Raw genomic sequence first — 17,693 nt, 5'->3', positions numbered from 1 at the left:
TATGTAATGTAATGTTGGATTACATGTAGAATGTATGGCAAAATGGCATTCGTAAATATACTTAGTTTACTGTAAATTAATGCCTATCTTCAATTAAATATGTTTTTGATCATTAACCGTTTTTTTTCCTGGCACCTACCACTATCCCTATTTGGGACACAAAAAAAAACACAAAAATTGACATAATGACAATTTTTAAATTTTATTCAATAAACTATTTAACTTTTTTTGAACAAAAAGGCAAACTTTTAACCCAAAAAAAAAACAGAAAAAAAAAGTTAGCAGATAATAATTGTAATTTTCCATTGTAATTAACGTTTCGGCAGGAAACCCTTGCCTTTGTCCAGATTTAAAACAATTGAGTAAATTCATAGGGTTATAGGGTCATCCTAAAAGAAGATTTCGTTGATGTTTTTTAGTTCGTGAGTGCTAGTTTTATTTTGTTTATCTGTTTTTCCTCTTATTTTCGTCTTTTTTTGTTTGTTGGGATGTATTGTGGAGTAAAAGACTTAAATTTCGGTTTGTATTTTTTCTTAGATACATACAGAGGTCGCGGAAGATCGACTTTGGGTGTCTCTTCGGTGTTTTCGTCATGCTTGTCTAAAATTTGTTATCTTTTTTCTTGTTAACAAAATCCACAAGGAAAACAATTCCTGCAGCTGGCTGTATACCACGTGTCACAAAAAAGAGGTTAAATCTTTATAAATGGGTATATTTAAAAAACCCTTAGGGCTACATCAAATAACACGAACGTTTTCGGAACAACAGTTCCATCATCAGGTTAAAAATACAGGTTAACATGCCTGAGCCACCAAAATATTAGGGTAAAAACCCTTTAAAATATATAAGGTTAACAAAGATGTACATAATGGTATTATTAATATTTGATGTTAAATATTTAATTAAATTTTACTTCAGGTAACATACAACCATGCCTTAAGTGAGTTCCAGCGTCCGGAGAGTAAACCTCTTCAAACGGACTTCAGCTGGTAACTCCACCAACTTCAGTTGTTATAAAATTATTATTTTGTGGGTAACATCTTAAAGGAGTTATATTAGATTAAGGAGATACATTGGTGCTTGGCCTAGTAATAAAATTTGTGTTGTGGTGGGGGTTGTTTCTTAGTACGTTCGAATTGGTTTGGAGCAAGTTTTGTCTCGGATAAGAGTTAAAGTTTGGTTAAAAAACGTTTCTAGTGAGATTTGGATTATTATTATACGATGTCTGATTTTGTTGTTTTTTTTAATAATTCATATATTTATGTTTGTGATTTTGTGATTGTCATAGTGTATTTTTGGAGCGCTTCTTCAAGTGAATTTATTAAAAAATGTGACCAATATTTACCATACAGTTCCTTATTGCCTATGCAAAATGTTTTTCGACGTTGTCATTTAATGTCGAATATTGTAATCAATCATTTAAATTTTTTGTAATTCTTTGGTGATATTAATCGTATGACATATCATTTTTTTGAACTGTTATTGAAAGCTGGGTGAATAGGATATCTTCGGATCGTCTGTCTCCATATTTAGCTAAAAGAGCTGGACGTACTTCAGTCCAAGTTGTTTTATTTGAATAATTAAGGAAATCCCGTAGTTTACCTTTAATACGAGATATTATGTTTAAATTTAAAATAAATTGGTGTCAGCTGTTGACCTACCAAGAAGGTAATTAAATTCTCAACTGATTTTAGAAAGGTAGATAAGTTAACTCCAGTGGGGAATTCTGGCAGCGTAGCACATAGGCACACTTGGAAATGGCAGTTTAAGTTCTGTGATTTAAATGGTAGAAATTTGTTGAAAAGAATCGGCGTTGATACCGGTGCTAGAAATAATTTGAGGCATAAATGTAAGATTTTCAATGAAAGAGTTTAAATTATAATTATTATCAACAAGAGTTTTAAGTTATATCAATAAAAGTGCTCCTAAATCAAAAGTGGAATGAAAGGATAATGTACTTAGAGTAGGATGATCTTTTCAGCTGTGTGGGATGTCCAGCACACAATCTTTTTTTTTCCAGAGAATTTCTCGTCTAACAACTGGGTTGAACAAGGAAGTATAATTAAATTACAAAATGAAACGATTTGATCTAAGAATGATAATCGAATTAATTATAAAATTATGAGCTTATCCCGGTTTCGTTGGAATTTGCTGACTTTGGATTATAATATATATATATATATATATATATATATATATATATATATATATATATATATATATATATATATATATATATATATATATATATATATATATATATATATATATATATATAACCAACACAGTTTATTAGGGTTGCAAATTTAGGTACAGATAGTAAAAATTTTGTTTGTCATCTTTTACTAGTGTGTTTTAACTCTGGCACATAGAAAACAACAAAACTCTTTTTTGTTCTCTATGTGCCAGTGTTTTTATATGTATATACGAGTAAATACATGTATTGTTGTATATTTATATTACAATAAAAGTAATATATATTATGAAATCATAATAATTAATAAAATACATCATATTAAAGTATACATATATCATATTCCAGACTGAGTGTCACGCAGTTTTATACAGTAGACTTTTTAAATCTAAACAAAAATATTGATAAGTCATTGAATTCTAAAAAATTTTAAATTTGCAAGAAATTTCTTGCTGGAACACTGTTTTTATTACAGAATTTTTTAGGTTTTAGCGCCTAGTGTGGGGCTAAAACACATTAGTATTTCTTAGACTGTGATGTGGGTATTAGTTAAAATAGTTAGGTAATGACTGTGAATATTGATTTACACGATTTTATTAAAAGGAAAACCATGTATTACAATTTAACCTACATCTTACAACAAAACATATATATGTCTCTTGTCACCGTTCACTCTCGGTGGACACTGTTATGGTAACTTAGGTGGTATTCAGCCATGGAGCGGTGTGGCTGTTACATCCTCCCCCTTTGCACCACCCTGGCGACTCGCGGGTGGGGCAACAGAGTCTAAGCAGGAATAGAGCTCTACAGGACAGCAATGACAACGTTTTGGTCGGGGTTGTCTACGTCTGGCAATAGGGTCAGGTTCAGGTTCAGCTTCAATTTGAGCAAGGTCATCTCCAACAGGGGGGCCCATTTCGCTATCGTCTAACCCAAGGGTCAAAGACTCTGGGCAGGAGACCAGTGGAGCAGGAGGGTCGGCTTCTGAGGATTTCACTGGACGACCTCTTCTACGGAGAGGTTGAACTGGAGCAGGGCACGGATCTTCTGGATCGGCATGGAAAGGCGTCAAGGCTGAGACATGATATTTTCCAGCAGGAACATCCGGAGTGTCGATGTGTGAAACTTCATAGGTTGTAGGGGACAGCATTTTGGTCACCTTGTAGGGTCCGTCACGACGCGGCGCGAACTTCGAAGTTATGGACTTAGACGCGTCACTTAGTGTATGCGAATCGACTAGCACAATATCACCTACTTCGAACGAAACCGAGCGGCGGTGGCAGTCTTTATACTTCTTACGTCTATCTTGGGATTGTTCATGTGTCTCGCGGGCTTCACTAAGAGCTTTACTCAAAGTTATTAGATAGGGCGTGATTTGTGGCACGAAGTTGTCCTTGGCTATGATGCTTCGAAAATCACGATTTGCATCATCAGGAGTTCGTAACTCGCGTCCGAACGTGAGGTACGCGGGAGTGAAACCGGTTGAGTCGCACTTCACAGTGTTCATCGCGAACCGTATAGCGGGTAACTTTTCAGAGCAAGACGAATGGTAATTATTTGTTAGAATAGCTAACTGAGTTTTAATGTCTCTATTTTTCGTTCGACGGGGTTAGCTTCCGGGTGGTATACAGGTATAAGGTTCTGTTGGTACCCGAAACAATGCGCCATTTGCTGCATTACCGCACTCACGAACTGAGTACCGTTGTCACTGACGACTCGACGAGGGATTCCGTATCGTAAGATTATGTTGTCTATGAAACACTTGGCGCAGGCAGCGGCAGTAGCAGATTCTAACGGAAATAATTCTACCCAACGACTAGCAGTGTCTTCCACTACCAGAATCCATGTATAACCTTGAGGAGAGAGGGGCAAAGGCCCAAATAAATCAATAGATAGCACTTCAAACCTCTGGGACTGAAAAGGGGTTTGTAGGAGACCAGCGGGTTTGAGGTTAGAGACTTTATAGCGTTGGCACTCAAGACATTTACTTACATGGTCAGAGATCATTTTCTTCATTCCAGGCCAATAGTAGCGTTTTATTATTCTTTGATATGTCTTCTCCACTCCATAATGACCAGCAGTAGCGGAATCATGGTACTCATGCAGTATGTGAGGAATACGTGTACTAGCCGCTACCAATTGGGGCTCTTCTTCATCTACTTCAGGAGTATAACGGTATAATATTCCATTGTTCATGATATATCCTCTTTCTGCCCACCTCTTGAAATCTACACTTGTGTCAGAAGAGGGATCTTCTAAACATCTAATAATCTTGGCAACATCTGGATCATTAAGCTGCTCTTCTCGAACATCAGCAACACTAAGAGTTGGAAAATCTACTCTTACTAGATGAACTTCAGCTATGATGGGAACTTCTGTCATGGGAGGCCTTGATAGAGTATCTGCGATTACATTTTTTCTTCCTGTGATATATTCTATTTTTAGGTCATATGGCATGAGCTCTAAAGCCCATCGAGCTAACCGTCCAGTAGGGGACTTTAAGGTCATTAGCCATTTTAAGGCTTGGTGATCACTTTGCACTATTGTAGTAGCGCCTTCTAAGTATCCTCGAAATTTCTTCACTGCCCAAACCACAGCGAGAGCTTCTCGTTCTGTAGTGCTATAGTTTTGTTCAGCAGGAGTCAGAAGTCTCGAAGCATACTCTACAGGTCGTTCGTTCTCTTTCTCCCCCTGGAGAAGACATGCCCCCAAAGCATAATTGCTAGCATCTGTACGAAGTATATAAGGTAAATTGCAGTCAGCTTGTCGTAGGATTGGGGCGGAACACAATAATTGTTTCAGACATTCAAAGGCCTCTTGTTGTTCTGCTCCCCAGGTCCATTTCACATTTTTCTTGGTTAAATTCGACAAAGGTTTAGCAACATGGGAGAAATTTTCGATGAATCTACGGAACCATGAGCATGTTTGCAGGAATTTTAGCAGTTGAGTAACATTTAGGGGTGGTGTCATGTTTAATATGGCAGATACTTTATTTTCACTTGGCCGGATACCCAAAGGTGAAAGGATGTGTCCGAGATATTGGACTTCCTCACAGGCGAATGAACATTTTGCTCTATTTAGACATAATTTAAATAGGCGCATCCGGTTGAATACTTGTTTCAAATCGTCTATGTGATCAGAGAAGGATGGGGATAATATTATCAGATCATCTAAATAAGCTAGGATATTCAGATTTTGAAGACCAGCACGAAATTTATCAATCATCCTTTGGAAACTAGCGGGACTGTTACACATACCAAAGGGCATGCGTGTGTAACGAAAGGTGCCAAATGGACACACGAAGGCTGTTTTGTCACGATCAGCTGTTCGTACAGAGATTTGATGATAACCATATTTTAAGTCGAGGGTAGTCATAAATCGGGTTTCCTTTGCTGCATGCAAAATATCTTCAATACGTGGCAGAGGGTACTTATCTGCACGTGTTATTGCGTTTAAGCGTCGATAGTCTACTGTTAATCTGATACCTCCATCTCTCTTAGGCACAAGTACCACGGGTGAAGCATATGGGGACTCACACTCTTCGATTATGCCTTGAGCCAAAAGTTTATCTAACTCCTGACGCAGTAATTGCCTTTTGGGCTCTGACATACGGTAAGGTGGAACAGATATTGGTACATCATCAACCAATACAATGGAGTGTTCAGCATATGGAGTAGGGTCTATATTATATACGAATAAATCAGAATTTTCCTTAACAATGTTGTTAAGATTGGATCTTTCTTCTAAGGATAGAGAAATTCCTTCATCTACTCGTAGTTCTAAATGAGCAAGAGTAACGCTATTGACCTGGCAAGGAGAGCTGACCTGAGCTGGATCTGGAGCAAATGAGTAGGAGATATTAGGGACATCACCATAAAACCATGAGTCATTAGGAATGTCTAGAATGATGTTAGCTTTTCTTAAGAAGTCTGCCCCCAGTAAGGTACGACTATTTGTGTGTGTGGGCACAGAAATTAAGGAAATGCTATGAGAGCGGTTTTGTAAGATAACAACTAAATCAAAGACCAAAACAGTAGTAGAAGTAGTCCTACCATCCGCTAGGGTCATGTCTACACTTTTTGTGGAAAAGGGTACCTCATCCTTCAAGAGGATATCTCTTAGCTGAGAGCCAGCAATACTGCACTGTGCTCCCGAATCAAGATAACAATGACCTACATGACCTTCAATAGTGACCTGAACAATGGGTTTAGTTGATAGGTTTGTGGCAAACTGTTGGTCGACATTAACTGTTTCAGCAAGCATAAATTCAGATACTGCTGAGGATTTACTGGATGATTTGCATTTTGGACAATTACTCTTAATGAATCCAGGAGTCTTACATCCATAACACGAAATCTGATTCGAAGTGGAAAAGGTTGGTTTAGTGCTAGTACGAGAAGTTACTAAAGGAGGATTAGGTTTGGGCTCAACCGAAGATTTTCGAGAATCTGCTTCCCTGGTTCTGGCTGCGGCCAATTTTCGACATTCATCCTTCACGTGACCTGGATTTTTGCAAAAGCTACACCGTACCCGTTTTGATTCGTTTTCGTTTTTAATGTTTATTTCCGGATTTTCATACGATTCTTCAGTTTGCCTCGATTCTTTTAAGAGTTCGCTAAATGTATTGATCTTATCACGTGCTACTTTTTCACGTATTCTCCTATGCAACAAACCGTATACCATATCTAATTGAGTGGCTTCGGTTAATGTATCTGCCGGTAAATAAGCTATTATCGCGCGCGCTTTGCATACAAAAATGTCACACGGAGTTTTAGCATCTTGTTCCGTCGAAAACAGTTCCCGATACACTCTGTAGGCTGGTTTTTGAGGTCCAAAAGTCGATCCTAATAAATTAATGGCGCTGGCCCACGTGTTTACCGTATTTTTAACACCTTGAAACCACATGGCGGCGAAACCGTCTAGCAGCATGGGTATACCCTTTAATGGGTGTAATAATTAACACGTGGATGCACTCTTTATAGATCTCGACCGCATCTATAAAAGCTTTTACATCAGCCCCCTTTGATCCATCGAAGCGAGAAGCGCATTTTGCTAAACTACCTGAGTCCGAAATAGGCCTTGCTATTGTATTTAATAAGGCTTGAAACTGTTCGCTTGTTAAATTTACCGAAGACATTTCTGCTGGTGTTGATTCGCTTGAACTAAAAACCGTCGTCGACCTAAGCGAATAACTGTGTTTATCGTTTGTTGCCGTGATTGCAAGTTTAACACAAAAATAGTAATAAAAATTAAAGGCTTACAGTTTCTGTTGCTTATTTTTTGTAAATACCCTTGAATGGAAGCTAGATATTCCCACAGGATGTTTCTGAATGGCCTAGTGGAAGATTGATATTCCCACAGGATGTTTTGAATGGTCTGTAGTGGAAGATTGATATTCCCACAGGATGTTTTTGGATGGTCTGTGCGGAGTTTCCACAGCAGTCACATACACAGTAGATTTATTGTTGTGAAGCACTAAACTAAGTGAAAATGTCCACTAATCACCTTACAATGGCGGGAGCAAAAACACTTTTTCCTGTTCACAATGAAACTTTACGATTTTCACAGTACGAACTACACTTTAAACTATTTTGCCCAAGTTGGGTGCCAGTTGTGATGTGGGTATTAGTTAAAATAGTTAGGTAATGACTGTGAATATTGATTTACACGATTTTATTAAAAGGAAAACCATGTATTACAATTTAACCTACATCTTACAACAACAAAACATATATATGTCTCTTGTCACCGTTCACTCTCGGTGGACACTGTTATGGTAACTTAGGTGGTATTCAGCCATGGAGCGGTGTGGCTGTTACAAGACGTTATTAAATAAATTTCATTTTGCTGTGCTGGCAAATTAACTTTACTTTTATTGTTATAGTTTAGTTTTACAAATAATATAATTTATGCAATATAATCATAAACAAATACGTTTTTACATTGTGTATACTTGAATTCTATAACTAAGAAGTTCAGTCAGACTGGGCTCTACAGAAATGAGGGCATAATTTGAGTTGACTCCTCCTTCCTCAATAACAGGTTCATCTTGTGAATCTAGGTTATCCAATATCTACAAAATAATAGTAATAATTGTTAGAAAATATGATGGAAATAAAGATTATTCGTTACTGTCAACAAGTTTCTTGTCAACAGTTGACCAGAAAAATGAATATAAATAAATGGAGAATATATTAACCCCTAGGATATGACGATCATGTAAGAAAAACCAAACCGATGTGAAGAAAATTAAAAAACCAAATTCATGATGTAAGTTTTTGTGAAGTTTTTGTTTATTTCTGACTGTTTTTATTTTATTCCAATAACCCCACAATCCCATTTATTAACCACAATGTACTAAAATAGGTGGCTTCATTTATTATCATTTCTTTGCTTACAAAATTACCTTGGATAATATTTACAACTGTTATATTTACAACATCACTGTCATTTAACAAATAAATTTTCTTCAATAAATAAATAAATAACACATATCATCTAAAAAATTCAAGAGCCATTCGTAAAAAATGTTAACTATGCAACTGAGAAATAATACTAAATCTTCTCCATTTTTCTCTCCCTTTTTCTTTCTCTCTCTCTCTCTCTCTCCCAACATTAACGCCTCCCTGCATTGTTTAGTCCTGGTCTAGCAGTCTTAAAAGATGGAGCTTTCGTTCGCTCTTATAGCCAGATGCAAAATTCGTACTGTAATACGTTTTCTAAATGCAAAATGGATTTCATCAATTGACATTCATCGTCAGTTAATCAAAGTTTATGGAGAAAAGTGTATATCTGTTGAACATCTTCGCAAATTTTGTAGAGATTTCAGTGAAGACCGTACGGAAATTAACGATAAAGATAGGAGCGAAAGGCTTTCAGTTTCAGACGAAATTGTCAAAAAAGTTAAACGAACATTGCTTAAAGATCAGAGGTTTGCCATTAATGACCTTGCTTTGCGTATTTGTGAGACTTTTCACAACACAATTCATGTTCAGTGGTGTGAGGCTGCTCCATGACAACCCTCAACCTCATATCTCACATCAAACTGAAGAACTGCTAAGAGATTTTGGCTGTACTGTTGTGCTCCTTCCCGCCCCTTTCAGTCCAAACCTAGCACCAAGTGATTATCACTTATTTACAAAATTAAACACTAGGGTGTCTTAGGATTCAATACCGATGATCAAATGAAGATAGAGGTTACTCGATTCCTAAATGGATTGGCGGTATAATTCTGTAACACGAGGCTAAAAAATTGGCAAAATTGTTTTATATAGAATCGGCGATGGTGTAGAATAATAGTGTAAGTTGCAGTGTTAAGTACAAAAATAAAGCTGTCTATTTTTAAAATTCATCGGAACCTTATTTTACGAATGACCTTCGTATACCGCTTTGTGGCTTTTTCAATTCTATTGGGTCCACTCAAGTTTTTTTATGTATTTTTGGCTGCTGAATCCTAGTGGTCCAACAATTTAGTTGTTTATAAGACTCTAGCTCGTAAACTAAAAAAAAATTTGTTTTAACCAAAATGTGTTGTCAAAAAAAAAGAAAATGGCGTTTACTAAACTTCAATCCAATTATTAGAACTTAAGATATAACCAATGGTAACTTTTGCATGCAAATGAACAAATTTTATTAAATAAAAGTTTCTATCTTCTTTTAATTTACGAGCTAAAGCCTTATAAAGCATTTAATTGTTTATAGCAATTGTTGGACCACTCGGATCGCAATCGACCTTTGAAATTCGTAATCAGCAGCCAAAAGTACATAAAAAAAACCTTGGGTGGACTTCTAATATATACTTTTTATGTTTGCCTAATTTATTATTATTAGAAGCATAGAAATTTAAATATGAAACAGTGTAAAAAGAGGTTATACTTACTATGATACACGTAATTTTGTTTTGAAAGAAAAGGCTGTCTGGAATGCGCACCCTGATGGAACTTCCAACAACTGTTGTTGATATTTCTTTATCGTAAACTTGATTTAGACTAAAAATTAAATAATTTGAATTAAGACACAAAATTAAAATAGGTGTAAACTATTGCATTAGTAAAATACCCAATGGGAGTAGTAAGAAAATATTATTGTTGTTAGTTTGTTAGCCAAAAGAGCGAAAAATTCAACTTTAAATAAAAGAATAAAAGATAAACTCTATGCTGTCTAAGTGGTGTGTTAAGTTATTAAGTTATAACATTTTAAACTAAACTAAATAACAAATGTACGTAAAGACAACATACGTAGACCACTTCTCCTACGATGCCGTCTTCAGTGGAAGGGGTCAACAATTTTAGCGTAACTGTGTGGTGTTTTGTGCGTTCCTTAGGAGTGTACAGAAACATTGACTCCGTATATATTATGTTCTAGGTAAACAGATTAATGTTAACAGTTTTTCACATTTTTTCTTCTTAAAACTTGGTCATCTATGCCCCATTCGGGATATTCTAAAGTATATTTAAATTTTAAAAACTTTCGTTCTCTTATGTAACATTTATGTTAAGGTTAGTGACCAGTATGCCAACATCTTGTCTATTGTTGGCATAGTGGATGAGAGCGTTTTCTTCAGTTCTGGTCCTGCATCTTATATTCCTGAGCTACGATTTCTTCTTCTTCCCTATATGATGTTTTCCTTTAATTGAAGACTTAAAGACTTTAAGCAAATTATTTATACCGGATATCATAAATGCTCGAAGCTTCTATACCACACAACACGAGAAATTCTACGTAGCTCAACAAATCTAAACCTAGTGGTTATTCCAGGTGCAGCCCGACGAAATAGCTAATGTAGGAGCTGCCTAACATCTTCAAATGTATAATAGTAAATTATTCATAATATTAAATTATTTATATCAAAATTGTGATTTAAAAATTTTGACATATTACCTATTTAAAATAAATAGGTAAAATAAAATAAAATAAATAGGTAAAAAAAATAAAAAAAAATTTTATTCTTTCCGAAATTGTATTTATTTTGCGCTCCTCGTAGGCACTTAAAATTTTGGTTTTAAAATAGAATTATGCCTCTCTGTCTTACGCTTCCGTAGAGCAATACACCTAGTCAGTGAATATCTTCCCTTCAAAGGTGGGACATTCCCCTGCCTTCGGGATTCGGAAATTTCGTTGTAGAATTGTAAATCCACTTGTTTACAGATCAAATAGTTGGTTGTGTGTCTGTGTTGTGTCAGGTGCAAGTAAAATTATAATTGGAATTGTTGAGTTGTTATCAACAGATCCTCGAAAACACTTTGTCTCAGGACCAAATAACCGATGTAGAGCCGTTGCCATGTTACCAATTCCAACGGTAACTTAGACATCTTAATTTTTAATAGTATATAATGTAACATATTTGTAAATTTATATCATTTTAAGGGTTTTCACCCATATATTTTAGTGGCTCATAGCATGTGCACTTTGTTACACTGATGATGGAATTTATATTTCGAAAGCGTTCTGTATTTGTGATATAGCCCGTTTGGGTATTTTATTTATACCTTTTACTACAAATATTGAAATAAAAATTGTTTTGTGTTACATGGTATACAGCCAGCTACAGGAACTTAGTTTCCTAGTGGATTAGAATAAAACTAGCGGACCAACTCGACATCGAGTTTTTTAAATGAAATTTTTATTTTGCGAGAAAAATTAAGAGATCAATACAAACAATATAAGCAAGAATATACATAACATTCATCAATAATAATGCAAGTAAAAAGTGTATTAAATATCACGAAATATTTCGTCGAAAACAATGTTTTTTGTTACAATGTTATCATTTAGCAGTTAATTTTGCATGCTGATCACGAATCGGTGTCAGATTTGCTCTATCTTGACGTTTTATGCGCGTTTCGGGTTACTTCCGGTGTCGGATTGCAACCGGAAGTACATATTTAGATTCGTCTCGACGAGACCTTTCGATCCATATATACATTGTGGGGTCTAAAACTTAAAGTAAATTTTAACTTCCGGTCATCTCAAAACCGGAAGTGAATTTTTGTACCAAAAGTATATCTTGACAATCTCATACGTAATACTAATAATATTCCGAAAAAATATTTTAATTATCTAATATGGTTTTTGAGTAAAGTGGTGGACAAGAAAAGGGCTTAGCGTTTTAGTATATAAGATTAACATTTTAAACGATATAATGAGCAGTTTGATTGGAATGCCCCATTAGGGCCCCAAATTGGAATCAAGGCCCCAAACTCAAAAAAGATTGAAAATTATTTTTTTGGACCTGTCTTTGCCAAATTTACAAATTTTATCCACAGATAAGAAGGATAATCGACCGTTTTCGAGATCTTTATGGTATAATAATATGGTATGAAAACCATAAATGATTACGAGGTAGTTATTTCAGAAATTAACTTTCTTGTTGGCATTGTCTACTGCTTTCAAATTTGAAGCAAAATATTTGGGTGAGTCAGGGATATTGCAATTTGAAAAAATTATCAGCTACTGTCAAAAAACATGAATCTTTAAAAGAACATTTAAACAATTGCTTAGGTTTAAAAAGGTTAGAAAAAAATACGTAAATACGCATTGACAGTGCTTTAGCTGCACATATTACTTTATCCAATAAGTCATGTAATGAATAAGTTAAAAAAAAAATAGAGTTTAATTACCACATTTAATTGATGTTACAATTATGAAATGAGAGTTATAATTTTCAAATATGGGTAATTTTAAAGAAATTTTTAATTTTGCAGTTAAATGCGATCACGAAATCCAGGATCATATTAAAAAAATGGAATAGGTGTTCACGGGTTTGTCAAAAACAATACAAAACGACTTAATATATTGTCCTGCTGATTACATAAATCATGAAATTTAAAGAGAAATTAATGAAGCTCAATTGTTTTCTATATTTCTAGTGGACGATACTACTGATATAACCGAAAAATCACAGTGTACTTTAACAATCCGTTTTATTAACAAAATTTGTCAGGTAGCTGAACGATTTTTGGGGTTTTTTAACATTAGGGAAAGTAGATTTTCAGAATAGATGCTCTGTATATTTTAATGACAAACGTTCTTGAGCCATACGATTACAAAAATACATTGAATACTCAATGTTGCGATAGTGCAAGTATATTGCAAGGTTCTTTAAATGGATTGCAATCAAAAATAAAAAAACAAGCTCCAAAATATATTTTTACACACACGCTCATATATTAAATTTAGTTTTGCAAGACGGCTCATAATTTATTAGAAGATGTAGATCTAAAGATAAGGGTACTAATGACTGAATTCATATGTGAAAGTTTCTGATGAGAATTAATATCCAAGTAACGATTGGTATGGGTGGGTTTTCAAAAAACAGAATAATAAAAATGTTGATATTGGTTTTTCTTTATGATAACGTCGAGAAACTCTAGGGATCAGTTTTCACCTTCTTCGTAAACTAGATAGTAGGATGTATACCATTCTGATGGGTTTAAAAAACACTAAGGCAATCCTGCCTTGGATCCAAATGACGAAGGTATCACATGTATACCACATGTGGGTTTGAGCATTGATGTGGATAGTGCTCGGGTCTCGAAGTCTTCGATAGAGAAATTCGCAATTACTGGAGATAGTGGAGAGGTCAGATAAGGTGTAGTTTAAAAAGTTCGATAACATAATAAGAATTTTTGACGAGGGGTGAAGCATTTTCAGCGAGAAGTTGTAGAGGTTCGGTCAAGTAATTGTGATTGTGTAGGGCAGTTGTATGCACTGAAAATAGGACCTAGAGGAATATCAGATTTGTAAGTTTTGGGTAGGCCATATATTTGAGGTATTGTGGAAGACTTTTCGCCAGGAAATAGATAATTGTTTGATGTCAACAGAAAGAGAAGTTTTGAGTTGAGTTGAGTTTAATTTTGTTTTAAGAAACAAAAGATATCTGATGGAAAAATCTCGTAAAAACGATTTGGGCAGAACTCAAAGAGGTGTATGAGATTAGCAGCTTTACCGTAAATAATATTAAAAAAAATAAGTATTAAAAAATTAATTTTAGTTTTATAGTTATTTAATTAAATATACCGAATCACCATATATATACGGTAACAGGTGCAGTAATAGCTGATAAATTTTAAGGCAAAATATGACTGTATCTGTGGTGTACGCCTGGAACCTTTGTCGTTACTGTTGGATCAGATAACAAAATGAGTAGATTTAAAGTAAAGATAAGAAAAAATTAAATATTAAAACAGCCGTGGCAAGTTTTTGAAGGAGACGGTAGAAAGCTTAACAGATGTAAATAACTATAAATATAAGATACAATAAATACTATTTAAAACATTAAATAAAAAAGTCAACCACGAAAGGTTTAAAATAATTATATACTAAGAGTAACTATAACATTTACTTACGCCAAAGAAGTATCTGGGCAGTATACGTAATCTTTAGCATTAGATACAGAAATCGACTGGCAGATAAGTACTACCAGAAGTGCAAAAACAATGGTCATTTTAACAGACATTATTTCAAATAACTCAAATCTAATACAGACACTATCGATTCTAAGTTGATCAGTTGATTTATACTAAATTGAAATTCTGAGCACTAACTATTTATTCCCTTGGATTAATCACTTTACTGGCAAGATAATAGTTTTAATCATAATAAAAATTTAGTTGATATCAAAATCTCAATTGTTTATTATTTGTTTTATCTAATTCCTCAGAAATGCATCGTGCTACTTAACTCAAAGGTATTGAGTACTCACCTTTAGATATTATTTTTTATGTAAAGCACATGAGTAAACACCTTTTTATCTAAAGGCAATGAATAGTGTCACAAGATACATATCTGTTCAAGAATATTGTGGTTAACTCCAATTTTCCACTGGTTTTTCAAAAGGTTTTGGAAAAAGTTCAGAGTTTCTACTACTTTTTTTATTTTTTTTTATTTTTACCTTTGTTTTAAACCATTAGCAACGTAATTACATGCAAATATTAATATTGTGACTTTATTATAACACACAAGATTCGCACATAATTCACGGTTGGATAGGTGCGCAACAAATATATACACATACACAGAAAATATCCCTTCAAACGATAAATTTTTCATTCACACCTTTAGTTTAATTTTTTGAAGAAATACAATAATTATCAATTTAAATATGTTTTTATTTAAAAATTCCTTTATAAAAGGTGTAATATTAAAAACCCTATCGGGCTACATCCCAGAACGGTTTCGGAACTAATATGCCATCACCAGTGTTATCTGGATGTATATGTTTAAAGCCACTAAATACATGGGTAAAAACCCTGTAAATGTTGTTTGTACCCATGTATTTAGTTGCTATTTACTGAAAACAAATTTAAAAAGTTCGCTTTTGAAAAATTACGAAATATTTTATAGGCAGGGTTTGATGACATATTTTTTTTGAACCTATTCTCTATCCTTTCATTGTTGGATGTAGGTCTCCCCCAGTTCTCTCTATCTTTCCCTATCTTGAGCTGTTCTCTGCTATGTGGGACCTCCTTGTTTCCTGATGTCATCTTTCCACCTCATCTGTGATCTGCCTCTTGATCTCTTTGCATTGTATGGACACCACTTTCCGATGGCATTGTTCCATCTTCCGTCTTGGAGACGTTCATTGTGTCCAGCCCATTTTCATTTCAGTTTTGCTGCTTGTTCTATCGCGTCTACTGTCTTTGTTCTAGTTCTGATCCACTGGTTACGTTTTCTATCTTTAAGTGATATACCCAACATTTGTCTCTCCATCGCTCTTTGTGCCTTCCTTATCCTATCCAAATTGGACTGTGTAAATGTCTATGTCTGTGCTCCGTAGGTGAGCACCGGTATTATACAGGAGTTATATACCTTGCTTCGTAAGTATAGAGGGATTGTTTGATTTTTTAGAACGTAAGAAAGTTTGCCGAACGCTGCCCATCCCATTCTTACTCGTCTCGATATTTCGGCTGTTTGATTTTCTCTGTTAGCTCTGATCGCTTGTCCTAGATAGATATACTCATTTACCTGTTCTATTTTTTCTGTTTGTATTTTTATTGCCTCTTGGTCTTCCGTGTTTTTCGTTACTTTTGTTTTGTTGAGGTTAATTTTTAGGCCTTTTTGCAGTGATTTTTCATGAAGTTCATTCAGCATTAATTCTAGTTCTTGTCGTTCCGAGGAGATCAGGAGTATATCATCCGCATATCTAAGGTGATTTAGGTACTTTCCGTTAATACATATTTCTCTGTTTTCCCAATCTGTTGATTTTATTATATCTTCGAGGGTCAAGGTAAACAGTTTAGGTGAAATTATATCGCCTTGTCGGACTCCTCGTTTAACTTTTATATTATCCGTTATTAATTTGTCGTCCAGAATTACGGTCATGGTTGTGTTTTGGTAAATATCATGTATCATTTTTGGGTATCATGATGACATAGATTGAGTGGAAATTACATCAGATCGCATATTGTTTGTATGCAAGAATAAATTATTTTATATATTTTCCTACTATATTTGAACTAAAATACATTTAATGTTACATTTTAATTTCATTTTATGTAAATCTAAATTGTAACTAATTGATTACAATCTTAGATATTTTTTATTATTAATTTGCTTTCCCCGGGTTAGCTAAACAGACAGGATATGTCTGGGCTTCGCAATATATATTTCCTGAAACTGAAACTAGTTGGGGTTTTTTTAAATATTAATGTATGAAAATAATGTTATATGATAAAAAAAAGGCCTTTATAATTATTCAAATTTAGCAGTAGGTGTGGCTCACCTTTTCTCTAATAGGAAAATTCAGATAATTACGGTATCAACAGATTTGAGCTCTGGTGCGACTCTTTCCGTGTTATCGAGCCTTAGGTGACTTGGTATGTTGAAGTATCTTCCAAAAATTTTCGTACACAGCTAGACGTCGCGAGAAGTATAGCTTCCTACATGGTTTTACAGAGCTGTTCATCAAGACCTAGCTGTTTTATTTTCTCTAGGAGGTTTTTTAGAATAACACCAGTAGTAGATAAAGTACTGTCTGGGTAATTTCCATTCTTCATTGTCTCCTTATTTGTATTTCTAGATCTGTTTACTTGGCCGTTTTTTCGTTGTATTTAACATTGTAACGTTATAAACGTCACATCTTTATTAATTTATATTTAAATAATTATTTTATTTTAATTTCTTTAATAATTTATTAATTCCGTTGCCTTCAGATTCGTTTTTACTATTTTTTATTCAAAAAGTAGTTGGAGCCCTCTGTCTTTCTTTTCTTTATCTTTCTGTCCCGTAGAATAAATATTCGCCCTCTCTCCTACTGTCCGGTAGACTAAATATTCTGTTCTATGTTGACAGAAAAGCTAATTCCATCATAGGCATACACTCTATGATATCTTTGCTAGCGAGATAATTATTTTATTTTATTTAAATAATTATTTAATTTTAATTTCTTTAGTAATTTATTAATTTCGTTGCCTTCAGATTCGTTTTTACTATTTTTTATTCAAAAAGTAGTTGGCGCCCTCTGTCTTTCTTTTCTTTTTCTTTCTGTCCCGTAGAATAA

The 17,693-nt window shown here is 34.4% G+C and overlaps 1 protein-coding gene across 1 annotated transcript; it reads right to left on the bottom strand.

Moving 5' to 3' along the window:
• Positions 1–8,031: 8,031 nt before the first annotated feature.
• Positions 8,032–14,731, bottom strand: LOC140445346 (uncharacterized). Its single transcript, XM_072537320.1, has 3 exons — positions 14,542–14,731; positions 10,074–10,182; positions 8,032–8,267 (listed from the first exon to the last, which is right to left on the bottom strand). The coding sequence occupies exons 1-3, from the start codon at positions 14,649–14,651 to the stop codon at positions 8,133–8,135; spliced, it is 354 nt and encodes a 117-aa protein (XP_072393421.1). The 5' UTR covers positions 14,652–14,731; the 3' UTR covers positions 8,032–8,132.
• Positions 14,732–17,693: the final 2,962 nt, after the last annotated feature.

Source organism: Diabrotica undecimpunctata, chromosome 7 (assembly GCF_040954645.1).
Source record: "Diabrotica undecimpunctata isolate CICGRU chromosome 7, icDiaUnde3, whole genome shotgun sequence".
Lineage (NCBI taxonomy): Eukaryota > Metazoa > Arthropoda > Insecta > Coleoptera > Chrysomelidae > Diabrotica > Diabrotica undecimpunctata.
This window is presented reverse-complemented; position numbering and strand designations above follow the sequence as displayed.

Excerpts from the sequence above, each read along its gene's own strand:
- LOC140445346 (XM_072537320.1), bottom strand. The coding sequence starts at position 14,651 with ATGTCTGTTAAAATGACCATTGTTTTTGCACTTCTGGTAGTACTTATC. Across the intron at positions 10,183-14,541 it reads TGCCCAGATACTTCTTTGGC|TCTAAATCAAGTTTACGATA; the intron begins GTAAGTAAATGT and ends TTTAATTTTTAG. Across the intron at positions 8,268-10,073 it reads ACAAAATTACGTGTATCATA|ATATTGGATAACCTAGATTC; the intron begins GTAAGTATAACC and ends ATTATTTTGTAG.